This window comes from Octopus bimaculoides, chromosome 7 (assembly GCF_046866305.1).
Source record: "Octopus bimaculoides isolate indiv1 chromosome 7, ASM4686630v1, whole genome shotgun sequence".
Taxonomy (NCBI): Eukaryota; Metazoa; Mollusca; class Cephalopoda; order Octopoda; family Octopodidae; genus Octopus; species Octopus bimaculoides.
Window position 1 is genome coordinate 14,128,754 of NC_142934.1, and position 15,419 is coordinate 14,144,172.

General features: G+C 34.8%; 1 protein-coding gene across 1 annotated transcript; it reads left to right on the forward strand.

Moving 5' to 3' along the window:
* Positions 1–2,811: 2,811 nt before the first annotated feature.
* On the forward strand, positions 2,812–3,918 carry LOC128248320 (uncharacterized). The gene has a single exon (XM_052969258.2). It carries the CDS (start codon positions 3,072–3,074, stop codon positions 3,711–3,713), a length of 642 nt encoding a protein of 213 aa, XP_052825218.1. The 5' UTR covers positions 2,812–3,071; the 3' UTR covers positions 3,714–3,918.
* Positions 3,919–15,419: the final 11,501 nt, after the last annotated feature.

Consider the following 15,419-nt stretch of genomic DNA (forward strand, 5'->3'; position numbering starts at 1 on the left):
TTGGTGAATATATCTCGGTAAAAATACTGCTGATGTTAAAATAGCTAAAAGAACAGCTACATCAACCGAAGAAACCTTTACAAACTGCAGAAACCTTAACAAACTGCAATTTTGAAAACGTGTAGAAATGTGCCAGAAAATCAGGTAAAACAAGTCAACAAAATAATCCAAGGCCAATAGCATAGCTAGAGTATGTACCGCCTGGGACAGCCCTTGAGTTTATCTTCCCCTCATCCCTGCAACAGTGGCAACTAGAGTAGTCTAACTTGGATTAACAGCGGGATATCAGCTCCCACTTTCGACGTATGCTTTTTCAATAGAGGAGCAGAAAATAGTTCCGAAATACTTGATGTACAATAGAGATTGGAATGCAGATAAACCACCTAGATGCGACAAACGTTGCAGACTTTATGGATTCAATATTGCTGAGGTCATTTCGAGTTTCGGTGTTGGCCTACCGTTTCGAATTACAACACGTTTTTCCTTGTACAAAAGCTTTGGAATGGACGGGGGTGGGTTGAAATAAAATATAAATCATGTAAAAAAAACAATACAAAGTGATTAATACAATAAAGTCAACATAGTGCACGGCACCTCGGTAAGGTGAGCCGCCAGCGATGACAAGACATCTCAAATGCCACAGGTTGTCTGATTGTTTTGGTCGCACCTGACCAGATCTTACCGATCAACAGTCATTCTTTTTTAAAACGGGGGCCACATTTTTCATTAACGAAACACTTTGAAACTTGGAACACTGGTAGAATGTGTCATATAAAACATCTTTTTCTCTTAGTCTTCTTAAAAAAAAAAGAAATCCATAAGTTATTCCATGTTAAAGATGTCGTATTTCTGTAATTTCAACCAATCACTGACGTCCATTCAGCCGATATACATTAAGTGCCGACTACATAAACAAACGATTCTGAAACAATTAACCCTAACCCTAACCCTAATCCTAGGGTTAGGGTTAAGGTTAGGGTTAGGGTTAGGGTTAAAGCAAATTTAAAATGAAAAAAGCAAATAAAACGAAGGTATGGAGATTAAATACGCTTTACATCGCTTAGTGAGCCAAAGGAGTAAATGTAAACAACTGAATACTTGTCAGTGATTGGTTGAAATTATCGAAATAAGACAATTTTTTACATGAAATAAATTCGAATACAAAAATATTTTTCTGTTCTATAACACAAAATAGATAAGTATACGAAGTTTGAAAGTCTTTCCGTACCAAAAACACTACGTAAAACATTAATGAAAAATGTGGCCCCCGTTTTAAAATAGATCCTAAATACTGATTTCAAATTTTAGCACAAGGCCAGCAGGTTCGAGAGAGAGGTAAGTCCATTCCAAAGACCCCAGTACTCAACTTGTACTTATTTCATCGACACTGAAAGGATGAAAGGCAAAGTCGACCTCGGTGGAATTTGAACTCAGAACGTAAGGGCAGACGAAACACAGTTAAGCATTTCGTCCAGCGTGCTAACGATTTTTATTTCTTTATTGCCCACAAGGGGCTACACACAGAGGGGACAAACAAGGACAGACAAACGGATTAAGTCGATTACATCGATCCCAGTGCGTGACTGGTACTTAATTTATCGACCCCGAAAGGATGAAAGGCAAAGTCGACCTCGGTGGAATTTGAACTCAGAACGTAAGGGCAGACGAAATACCGCTAAGCATTTCATCCGGCGTGCTAAAGATTCTGCCAGCTCGCCGCCTATTTTAAAATGATGAAAAGCAAAGTCAACCATAGCGGGATTTGAACTTAGAACAGAGAGAGCAGGAAGAAGTGTTGCTAATCATTTTTTGCCCGATGTGGTAACGATTCTACCAGGTCGCCGCCTATTGCCATTAAATATTATTTGCTTTGTGACCGAGTCACCTACCGAACGTTCCATTCTTCGAGATTTGAAGGTATTATAAAGTAGATTTTAGTCAATACTACATATCACACTAACACTGGTAAGTGTCAACTCTTTACGTATATGCATAAAACAGTTTGCTGAACTAACCCTTATTTCACTGAAGATATACCTCTCGTTAATAATACAATTTCATTAGAATGTCATAGTTAAAATTTTAAAAAAACAAATACATCATAAACCACAAATTATATTCACATAACTTTAAGAGGAAAGCATTGTGCATTATGTTTTACTTAGTGGGGACCGAGGATGGAAACAAATTCAAGAGCTTCACCAGGCAGCACACACTCCAGCTATGCCACTGATGCCACCTACATCATAAGTAACTCCTCGAACATATCCTCATGGAATTATGTACCAATGAGACCTGGTGTTGTGGCTAGAACACTATACAAAGAAATTCGTCGAAAGGTTAATCCTGAGGAGACAAGCATCAGACACCGCAGAGATATAGAGGGCATAATTATACACAGCTCGGAAAATTATCATCAGATTAAGTTCTGAGTTCGAAATATTCGACTATAATCCTTGTATGCGGCACACCAGCATACCGACGGCCAGTGACTAAAGCCAAGAAGATAATAAAACAAATTGAAAAAAAAAAAGTAATTGTTAACGATATAGCTGTTTGGACTTATCCATGTCAGAGATGACCACGAACACAGTATAATGACTGCGATGCGAAACGAACCACCTACTTTTCGGCTGCTTGCCCAATAGTCTATCGAATCTACAACTTACTCTTTTATACTTGTAGACTGATATCTTAAGGATACAGCCAACTGTGGACTTCCTCTTTCAGAATAAGTAACATTCTAAAAGGAAACAGTTTCTATTTTCTTTTCCCCTTATTTTTACTTCAACATAAATTTAATCAATGAATACCTTACATGGAAATGTAAAACCCAGTCTTAGAATTGGTGAAGTAATACAAATTGACTGTTAAAGATGTTTTGCTTGGCAAATATTGAAAATTAATATGAAGCCGTGACGTCATTTTCATGTATGACAATAGAATCTTCATATGATGTATAAAAACAAAATCTGAAACGTCATCTCAATCAGTTAATCTTCGGTTCTTCAAAAGTGAACTTGAATGATTTTTTTTGTGTAAGACATTTTGTTCTTCAAAGCATTAACAAAATGTACGCAAACGGTATCATACGAGATATAATCAAAGATGACGGTAAAAACCTTGCACGCAACATCTCGCAATACCGAAACGAAAGACGTAACCTGTGGAACAGGCGAAATATGCTGGGTGACAATACCCCTTGTCAACGAGTCATACCTAGGCTCACGCCACAACTTCCTGAATGTATAAAATTTGATTGTCCCGAAAGGCACATAGCTTGTAAACCTGACGCACCAGCTTATCGCAAAAGGATTGATCTGAAATACGTCGCCAAAGAGAATGGTCGCCTAGTCGATAAGTTTGAAGTATCTGAAGCCAAATGTGAAATGCCAAGAGGTTTAAAAGAAAAAGTATGTGCAATTTCTGATACTAGGAACCATTTCCAGGAAGTGTTAATTGACAAAGAAATGAATGGCAAAGTGTTGGTGGAAGAAAAAAGGACAGACTTAATAACAGGACATACAGATAAATACCAACAATTTAAAAATATGCATCCATGTGACAAAGAAAATTTTTTGAGAGAATGGAATTATAAATTACTACAGAATAGGTGTCAAATGCCTTCAATAGAATCTGATTTTTGCATGAAACCTCCAAAGCCACTGTGTGATAGATGTGAGGCTATATTGTGTGACATGTTACAGCAATAATATATCTGTGAAGAAGACAGGTAAAACAAAGTATCTTCATTGGAAAAAAATATATTCAACTACAACGTTGATCTTGTGGAACTTTTGGTTCCAGAGTTTATCAAGATACCGATTTTTCCGAACCAGGGTGGTTATCTTGATCAACATGTTATTAATTAAACAAATATTAAATGAAATGCAGGTGCCTGTGCATTTGTGTAAATGATGCCCGTTTATTAATTCTGTGCAAGGTACCAGGAAACTAGTCCGGATGAAGGCTTGTTTTTAAAACCCTAATTTCTTCAAATGTGTATGTCTTAAGCCTCGTTTAAATTTTTTTTTTTTTTTTTTGGCATGTTTTAAACATAAGATGATCAAAAAAAATTACGTCTCCTATAAACCTGAAAAACAATTTCCGAAAAAGAAATTAAAACTGAAAAATGACTCCTCCACTCCTTATATTAACTTTTGGACATTAGTAATATACGATGCTTTAAAACATACACATGCAAAGAAATTACAGTTTTTGGCACGCTACATGATTTCCGATATATATATAGGAACGCCTCTTTTATTCTTTTACTTGCTTCACTCATTGGACTGCGGCCATATATATATTGGGTCATTCCATAAGTAATGTGGTTTTTTTTAAATTGCAAGTACTAAAAGTCGGAGGGGGACGAGATAAACTACTTGCATCAACTTGCTATAAAAGCAGGTAGTAATTTTACTTTGTACTTATTCTTAGTGCAAGTTTAGAAGAGTGCAGTTCGATTTTAACAGTTATTTTTTCTAAGTTATAATGGAAGTGACAAAGGAGCATATTCGGCATATTCTGCTTTATGAGTTCAATAAAGGCAGCAACACAGCAGAAACTGCGAGGAATATTAATGCAGTATATGGGCATTGGACAATAAGCGCAAGCCAGTTTCAACTGTGATTCCAGAAATTCCGAGCCAGAAACTACAGCCTAGAAGACGAGCCTCGTCCTGGAAGATCTGTAGAGCTCGACGAGGACGTCCTGCAAAGTCTGGGGGAACAAAATCCCATCGTAACTGTTGGGGAACTAGCAGAGAAGCTTGGATTTGGTCATTCAATCAGACATTCAAGTCAGCGCTAGAATAAAAACGACCATCTTAGGTTTCAAGATGAAAGGTGTTATTCCATGAGGATAATATTCGGCCACATACAGCGAGGATGACATTCCAAACGCTGGAGCAATTCGAATGGGAAATGATGCCCACCCACCATATTTGCCCCATCTGATTATCATATTGGATCTATTCCATCTCAATTGAGATGGAATAGATCCCATTTATTTCGCACTCTTCAAAATCATTTGGACGAAAAAATATGACTTCAGTAGACGAGGGCAGAACTGTAGTGGAGGAGTATTTTTCGTTACGAACAAGTGAATTTTGGAAGAGGGGCCTTACAAGTCTACCAGATAGATGGAAGTGCCTTGTAGAAAATAAACGAGCGTGTATTTTAGATTTAAAAAAGGACTTTGCTTACCTTATTTTGAAAAATAAAAGAAGTATAAAATAACTGCATTATTTACGGGATGACCCAAAATATATATATATATATATATATACATATATATATATATGTGTGTGTGTATGTATGTGTGTGTGTGTGTGTATGTATGTATGTATGTATGTGTGTGTGTGTATGTATATATGTATGTGTGTGTGTATGTATACATGTGTATATACATATAAATACATGTAAATATATATGTATATATACATGTATATGTATATGCATGTATATATATATATACATATATATGTATATATATATATATAGATATATGTGTGTATATATATATATATATAGATATATGTGTGTATATATATATATAGATATATGTGTGTATATATATATATAGATATATGTGTGTATATATATATATAGATATATGTGTGTATATATATATATAGATATATGTGTGTATATATATATATAGATATATGTGTGTATATATAGATATATGTGTGTATATATATATATAGATATATGTGTGTATATATATATAGATATATGTGTGTATACATATGTATATATGTATACATATATATATAGTCCTCCTGGGGCTAAAAGCAACAGTAACATCCACCCCTAGGGGTCAGCCACACTTAAGTGGCAATATACTACACTTTACCGTGCAGTTACTGTTAATACTTCATTTAGAGAATTAACATTGCTTATATATATATATATATATATATATATATACATATATATATATATATATATATGCAACGGGCTTCTTTCAGTTTCTGCCTACCAAATCCACTCACAAGACTTTGGTCAGCCCGAGGCTACAGCAGAAGACACTTGCCCAAGGTGCCATGCATTGGTACTGAACCCGGAGCTATGTGGTTGGGAAGCAAGCTTCCTACCACACTGCCACGCCTGTGCATATAATTTTCCTTCTTTCTCTTTGGACTTTGCTGTTTCCGACGAAGAGGTATGCTCGAAACATTAACAACAACCCTCTCCCTTCATCGAGCGTCAAATTAATATATTTCTTGTGCACGTTCTTACGCTCGTTTTTTTGTTTCTTTATTTGAACTGTGTATGTGTGTATCGGAGTGGCTTAGGAGAGTCATTAGGCCAATTATAAAGTCACGTACTGGCTCTATTTCACTTCTCTTATTGTTATTATCAGTCAACTAGTTAACTGTTTAACCATGTAACTAATTGATTGTGTCGTTGATCGTTCCATCAATCAGTCAGTTGGTAAAGTTGGTCAGAATCCTACTGTTGCCGGTCGCATCATTGATATTCCCTCTACTCCAGGTCTGTCTTACTGTCTCCTAATTTACAGATTCTGATATCTATATTACTAAAGTTCTGAGTGAGAACGTAAGGGGGGAAAAAAGGGTATGTGTGTGTGTTGGCGTGCGCGACCGTGTATGGATTGTTTGTTTGCATCGGTGTGTGTGCGTGCATATATGGGCATTCACGCTCAATCTGATGTTGTTATCTATTTGTTCCAGAAAAAATTTTAGAACAATGTTACAGCGGCTTAAAGTTTGCTTATTTTTACCCAATCAGAAAACATGATTTGGAAGATGGCATTTTCTATGTGATAACTTTTATCAATGAAAGCAATATATTACGACGAGGAAAATTGCAAGAATTTTTGAAGTTAAATTTAAATGAATAAAGCCATGTGAAATTGTGGAGCAGTCTATTTATAATGAAAAAGTTCTCAATGAATCTTTTGCGAAAAATTACAAAAAAAAAAAAAAAACTATTCGTTAAAATTTTTTTTTTGGCACTCCGTCGCTTACGACGTCGAGGGTTCCAGTTGATCCGATCAACGGAACAGCCTACTCGTAAAATTAACGTGCAAGTGGCTGAGCACTCCACAGACACGTGTATTCTTAACGTAGTTCTCGGGGATATTCAGCGTGACACAGTGTGATAAGGCTGACCCTTTGAATTACAGAAACAGGAAGTAAGAGTGAGAGAAAGTTGTGGTGAAAGAGTACAGCAGGGTTCGCCACCATCCCCTGCCGGAGCCTCGTAGAGCTTTAGGTGTTTTCGCTCAATAAACACTCACAACGTCCGGTCTGGGAATCGAAACCGCGATCCTATGACCGCGAGTCCGCTGCCCTAAGCACTGAGTCATTGCGCCTCCACGTTCGTTAAAATACCAAAATGAAAACAAACTGTTATTTATACTACGGTAGTTCAGTTCGCATAAACAATTTATAGCACAAATTCAGAAACGAAAGTTTGAGATACACTAGGGGTTAGGATTTAGGGTTAGAATTGGGGTTTAGGGTTAGAGTTAGCATTCAGTGTTGACGTTCAGGGGAAGTCCGACGAGTGGATGATCTGGAATTAATCAATTAATAACATGTTTTTAGAGAACATTTTTCTAAAAAATTTTCTGGAACAAATGAGTAACAAATCAGTTTCAGGATGAAAAATTGCTTCAATATATCAAATGTAAAATGTTCCACTCAATTTTAAAATTTCCAAACCAGTGACAGCAATTGAAAAGATTCATTAGTTTTTCTGTCTGATAAAAGAGTGCAAAGCAAACGTTCGAACATGCATGTCAACAATTTAAAAAGGAAAAATCTTCAACGAAATATTTTAGCCACAAATTTTAAAAAAAACAAAAAAAACTACGATATATTGCAGAAATAGTTCAAATCCTGTAAAGAATTATTAACACTTTTTGCAGCGAAAATTCAAAACGATGTTCAGAATATAGGTACATTGTGGTTGTAAGTTGTTTAGAGCAGACAATAGCTTGGCTCGTTACGATGGAAACAGGCACCAGTGTGTCTGTGGCTTACGAATGGCTAAAATAACTCAGAATTTGCATGCAAACTTTAAAAGCTCTTTTACTTGTTTCAGTCATTTGACTGTGGCCATGCTGGAACACTGCCTTTAGTCGAGCAAATCAACCTAGTACTTATTCTATCAGTCTCTTTTACCAAACCGCTAAGTTATGGGGACGTGAAAATACCACCATCGGTTGTCAAGCGATGTTGGGGTGACAAGCACAGACACACATATATATCTATATATATACATATACATATATACGATGGTCTTCTTTCAGTTTCTGTCTACCAAATCCACTCACAAGGCTATGGTCGGCCCAAGGCTATAGTAGAAGACACTTGCCCAAAGTTCCACGCAGTGGGACTGAACCCGGAACCATGTGGTTCGTAAGCAAGCTACTTACCACACAGCCACTCCTGCGCCTTAACTTTCTGCTATTAACTTTCTGTTTATTAATCTACAGCAAAAATGTATTTCACTTCTATAATTAACATATAAAACTTCATCAATACATCTAATTTGAAATCAATTGGAACAAAATTGAAGGAATTGAAAAGTGAAGGCCAAACAGCAAAGATCCCTAGTGTATCCTTCCGACTTAGTTTCCTCATAACTTCCAGAAAAATTGATTTTTTTTTTAATGATCTGTTTGTATAAATATGCTTCAGGTGGTGTAGATTCCAATTATACAGGAATTTGTTGTGTAAAAGTTTTTCTGGTGGAGGGGAGAAGAGTTTTGGAAAATTCACAAGTGTTGGCTTTGCTTCCTCATAACTTTCCAAAAAATGGATACTTTTAAATGAAATTTTCTATAAATACCTTTCAGATGGTGTGGATTACAATTAAAAAAAAAAAACATGATGGAAAATAGTCTTAAATGATGATGATAATTACGATCTATATCAAACATAGTGATACAAAGAGTCAAACAGAACTCACAGTAAGGTCTCCCCAAGGTGTCTGGCTATCAAGACAGCTGTTGAGAATATCTTACCCTTGGGACTAAATAATTACTGTCCATGAAGTTTTCAGGCAAGAAATCTTACTCATTATGTTGCAGCATAACTATGTATGTGCTTTTTATATGTACATATATATTTGCATAAAAGGTTTTAGTATTGCTGATATAACTGGTGGTGGTGGTGGTGGTGGTGGTGGTGGTGCGTGTGTGTCAGTGGAGTATGGTGACTTTTGAGGTTGGTCATACAATAAGTACTTATTAGTTGAACTGAATCATTTTTGAAATTATTTCAATAACAGACACCATTTAGTTTCACGACATGGCCATGGGAATTGCTGTTTAATACATTTCAAATAAAAAAAAAAGATGTACAACAAAAAATTATTATTTACTCATCTCATTTATAAATTAATTCAACCCTAATCTTTCAGGGTGAATACATTTATTACATTCTCATTAGAAATTTTTTGTTTTTATTTTTGTTACTGGAGACAATTGTTTTCAATTGATATAAGAACCAACTCTGAAAGTCTTTTCTCTCCTTTTCTCCTTTACTGCAGAAAAGAACTGCTCTAGAGAGGCAGTTGTAGAAGGAATAGTCCAAATCAATGGCAAAGATTGAAGAGTTCTAGCATAATTTCAATAGCGTCATTGATGTAAATATAATACATTAAATTACATACACTTTGCTTTTTAAAATTTTCCATTTAGTACACTCCGTGAACTGAATGTTATACATTGAACAACCATAAGTAGTTTTTAAAGAATTTAAACGATTCACTGGAGATTTCTTGCAATATTCTTCATCTTTGCCAAAATTGAAAAGTTCCATAAATTTAAGCTCTTCTAAGGATGAATATCTTGCTTTTAATTGGTCAACTATTGTCCCAGTAATTTTGTTGTAGAATATTCTATAATGCTGTAGGTTAATAGATTTATTCTTACATTTCTTAATTTGGATTGCTGCATTGATTCCATATTTTTCCTCTGACATTTCATAGAATATTGAAAAACCATCTAGTTAATTTTTTAACGCAGTTCAAGTTTTATATATTTGTTGTTTACAATACATTTTGTCAAAACTTTTTATCTAAAGAATATTAAATAAGACTCTAATAAAAAATAGGAAATCAGGGCTTTTAAATTCTCTAAGAATTTGCAGAATTTATTGTGATCTCATCCTATGCTTCAGGATTTTCAATGATGTCTTCAAAAAATTATTTCTTTTGTTGTAGTAATGAGATGTAAAGAGTAATTCCTTCTTGTTGCTGTTGTTTGGGGAAATCTTTAGTGCACTGGCTCTTTTGGGTGATTTTGTAAAAAAAATGCATTCACTCCATTTATTGCAGAAAAAAATACCTTGCATTCTTTTATAACAGAGCATGCTTGTGAAAGAGCTAAATTTAGTACATGAGGACAACAATGAACAAAGATGGCACATTCATATTTTCACCTTACGTTTGATTGCAACCCATTTAATTATCTTGTTACTGTAGTTGCACCATTACAGGTTTGTGAATATAATCTGCTTTCACACTCCCATGTTACAGTGCATTTAGAAACATGTTAACATAAAATATTTGCTGAACAATCTGCACTAAAACTGATAAATTGTTCGTTAGTAACACAATCTTTTGTAAACATAGCACAAAACAGTTGACAGCTGTGAATAGTTCAATACATCTGAAGTTTCATCTACAACGATAGTTACAAATTTAGCCTGATTAAGTTCATTTTATATTTCATTCAACATAACTTTTTAAATCATTCTGAATTCTGTCTGAAAGACCTGAGAAAACAGGAGCTGTATCTAGTTGGCTTGCTTAGTTTTCATCATACTTACTGATTGAATATGAGTTCTCTGTAATTCTTACAATTATTGGATTCTTTAGATTCAAAACGATCCTGAAATGATAATTCTTGGTGACCTAAAAAATAACTGCGTCAATCATCATAGAATAGCTGTTTCATTTAACTTCTACATTATGCTGCTGTGTGCTCTGTCTTTTATGTGCATCAAATAGTAAGTCTATGCAAATATTCCCGAATGTTTTAAAATCTATCAAGAATTTTATGTCTTGAGAATGTTCCTGTTTTAGCATGGTCATATGTAGATCATAATCTTTATCACTCCAAAGTATGTTTTTTTCTAAGCTATATAACAAACCTGACCAACAAAACAACTTATTTAGCTTAGCACTTCCAATTAACCATCTTTTCTTTCATATAGATTAATCTGAAAATGTCAAAAACATTTTTTATTGGAACTTCACAAATTAGTTTTTTTGGCATTGGTCTGCAATCATTTATAATTGTTACTCTTCAATTTTATTTTTTGGGGAAAACTACTTATCAAAAGTTCTTCTATAACAAATATTTCGATCAGTTGGACTAATATTTTGAAAGTTCAAAATATATTTAAAAAACAAATCATGCACATGTTTATGTACAGAGTTTATGTATATTGGTTGAACTGAATCATTTTTGAAATTATTTCAATAACAGATACCATTTAGTTTCACAACATGGCCATGGGGATTGCTGTTTAATACATTTCAAATAAAACAAGATGTACAACAAGAAATAATTATTTACTTATCTCATTTATACATTAATTCAGCCCTAATCTTTCAGGGTGAAAGTCAATTTCAATAGAAGAGAAGATAACCTCAGTAAATCAACAAGGATTAATGATAACAATGAAAAAAAATGTAACAATGTATTCTTTTTGCACATTAAATATCAAAAAGAAAATAAATGATGGTGTTTACCTTATAATTTATCATTTTTGACCAACAAAACTTTTGTGTTATAGTAGTTGGGCAATATTAATCTGATTGACATAGGATTTTTGTGAGAGGGGCTAAATTGCTTCTACTTTTAAATCTAATGTTTTTCCATGTTTCATTTGAGATCAAACAGTTATCACCTTTAGTCTATTCAAATCACTAGGTCAATCAATTAGGGCAAAGAGAGAAGTTACTGGCATTTTCAAAATCATGTCTTTCTACAATATTTAACCCTTTAGCATTCATATTACTTTGTGAATTTTGATGCTTATTTATTCACATTGTTTTGAATTCATCATGCTTTAAGAATTCTCATAGTTTCGAGATTTCTATAATGTGATTGTTTATTTTTAGAATGACATTGTAGAGTAAGTGTGAGAGGCAGAATATTTTGGATGAATATGGCTGGTTTAAATGCTAAAGGGTTAATGAGATAAGAAATGATGTCAGAATGCAGATGTCTTTTACAATCAATGTAATGCTATATATTTTTTTTTTTTTTTTGCATTTGAAAGTATTTTAAGGTTCTTCTTGTAAACAAGTTAGCTACTTCAAGTTTCCAATGATTTTGACAACTTTTCAGTGTAGATAGGAATAAACAACATTTTCTTTAGTTATTTTTAGATTTATATAAAAAATAGACTTGCATACCTTGAGAGCGTGTCACTGCTGTATGGATGGATGGATGATTGGATGTATACATGCATGCATTTTTGTATGCATGCATGTATGTATGTATGTGTTTGCATGTCCTGAATGATTTCCATGTGGAGTTGCTTCTGCTGCTCTGTTGGCACCTTGAGGATGAATTTCAGCAACACTTTCTATATCCACAAATCCTCTGTTAAATTGGAATTCACTGATCTTGTGCTTATTCCCGCTTTGTGAGCAATTACCCGGTTTATTACATGACAATCTTCCATAACTATTCACTGAACCTTTTCATTTGGTTCATTTCAGCCTGCAAATGGCATGCTAGAGTGTGCTTTGCTCTCCACTGAGGTGTGGCCATGTTTGAAGCAGTTATACCATTTCTTCATCTGAGTTTTGCCCATGGCATCATTGCCAAAGGCTTGCTGAATCTTCAGGATAGTTTGAGATTGAGTAAATACCAACCTTTTGGCAAAACATGATGCAATATCTCTGCTCAATGTGTTTGGTGAAAACGAAAATCTGATGTGCATGCACAATGTCTGTACTCTAAGTAGAACAGCAAAAATGTTCATGCATGTGCAGGAAGGGTGACATCACCTCCCACCCAAAGGATTTTGCCTATGTGGCATTAGTTTTGGTACGAAAAATGAAGTTGGATACTTTTGGAATGCATCTCATATCTACTCACATACACATATATGTTTATATATATATATAGAGAGAGAGAGGCAGACAGACAGACAGACAGATAGATAGATACACACACACATATTTTACGCATGGTAACTTAAAATTAATGGTAAGATTTTTTTCTAGGGAGATCAAAGATAAGATTTATAAATGGTAGTTAAGAATGTCCATAGGTCATTTATTTCATTATTTATTTACAGAATGGAATGGAAAAGAACATTTTATGGTGTTTGTTCTGGCTTCCTGCTAAGGTCAACTCTGCCTTTTATCTCTTTGGAAGTGGGTGTTGGTATATACCAGGATTGATGGTACTAAGTAATAACTCTTCTTTAAAAAAAACTGGCTTTATGCTTAAATCAGAAACCATTTTATTATTGATACTATTATTATTATTATTGAGTGAGAGAACAGTGCATGCCATCAAAGTGACACTAGGGTATGAAACCCAATATACATACCCATCATGACTACCTGTCTGATAAGGGCACACCAGGCACATGTATCACAAACATCCATGTGTGACATGGTGATCTCACATAAAGATAGTCAGTGCATGACCTTGCAAGCGGGGCCTAGTTAGGACTTTCTTCAGATTGTGTAGCCCATCCCTCTCAAAAGGTATCTAAATAAGGGTTGTTTAAGGATGATGAATGAAATACCCATGTTACCAGAGGTGAATTATTCAAACTCCCAACATTTTTTAGAAAGTATGAAGAATGGTCAATATTTCCTTCAAACTTTGCTTTTATCACATTTATTCAAACCCAAAAGAATCCCTCTGGCTATGATGCTCCTCCTCATGATCAGAGATGCACATATTGTCAGCCACTAAGGGACACGCTCAACTGGTTATGGTCAAGCAACTGACAGGCAAATCTGTGGTACTGAGTGGAATATTTGCTGTGGCCTGTCTATTACACCAAGACAAAACATGTACATGATAGCATTCCAATAAGTTAAGATCAGAAACCATGAGAGCCACTACCTGGTATTGCATCATCATCACTATCATCATTATTATTATGAAGGCCGTGAGCTGGCAGAATTGTTAGCACAATGCTTAATGACATTTTAACTGTCTTTACGTTCTGAGTTCAAATTCTGCCGAGTCGGCTTTGCCTTTCATCCTTTCGGGGTCAATAAAATAAGTACCAGTTGACTACTGGGGTTGATGTAATCAATTTATTCCTTCTCCCAAACTGCTGGCTTTGTGCCAAAATTTGAAATTATCATCATCATCATTCTTTTAACTCCAGTTTTGTTGGAACTCCTGGAGTCTTGCATGCTTAGTGGGTTTGCTACCTGCAGCCTAAGGTACCATGCAATATGTACTTTTCAACTATAATTTCAACTGTTATAATTGCTTTTCCAACACCCCATTCCACCTCGTATGTTGAGTCTTTCAGATACTTTAAACAGAATAGTTTCAGCGAGTTCATAAAACTGACTTGGTTTTAGGCGAACTTTAAGGTTAGTCAGTCATGGAAACCATTATTCATTTTATTTAGTTTCAAATCACGAGGATTAACCTTTTAGCACCCAGATTATTTTGTCAAATGTAATACCTATTTATTAACATTCTTTAAAGTTAATCCTGTATTATCTTGTTGCATTGATATTTCAAAGATATGATTGTTGTTTTTTAGAATGACATTGCAGGGAAAGTCTGAGAGGTTGGGGCCAGTTTGAACATGAAACAGGTTGAATATTTGGGTCAGATATGACCGGTTTAAATGTTAAAGGGTTAAGTGTAAGAAGAATGGTAAAAGAATGTCTTGGAATATTTACTCTTCTCTAATTGGTTCGGAGGCGATATATTCCTACTGACCCACGAGTAGATTTTGTGTTCTCAAACGCTAATTAACATGATTAATTAAATCTGTTTTATTTTTGAAACTAGAAATGGATAAATACTGCTGCATTCCTTCATTTTATCTTCTCATCCACTATATGGTACTTTCCAGAAGGCACGTGGCTTAGTCGTTAGAGTGCTTGGCTCATTGGTATGAGTTCAATTCTCAGCGGCACATTGTGTCCTTGAGCAAGAAACTTTATTACATGTTGCTCCAGTTTACTCAGCCAACAAAAGTGAATTGTACCTGTAATTCAGCCTTGTTACATTCTATGTCAAGCTGGATCTCCATGAGTACTATGTTAAGGGTTCTCATGCCTGTCACTCACACATTAATTTCATGAGTAAGCTGTTCCATTGATTGGATCAACTGGAGCAATCATCATCGTTACTGACAGAGTACCAGTATATTACTATCCAATTTTTTTTTTTTTTCATGTACACTCTGAAGTACAACTTCAAGT

Excerpts from the sequence above, each read along its gene's own strand:
- LOC128248320 (XM_052969258.2), top strand. The coding sequence starts at position 3,072 with ATGTACGCAAACGGTATCATACGAGATATAATCAAAGATGACGGTAAA.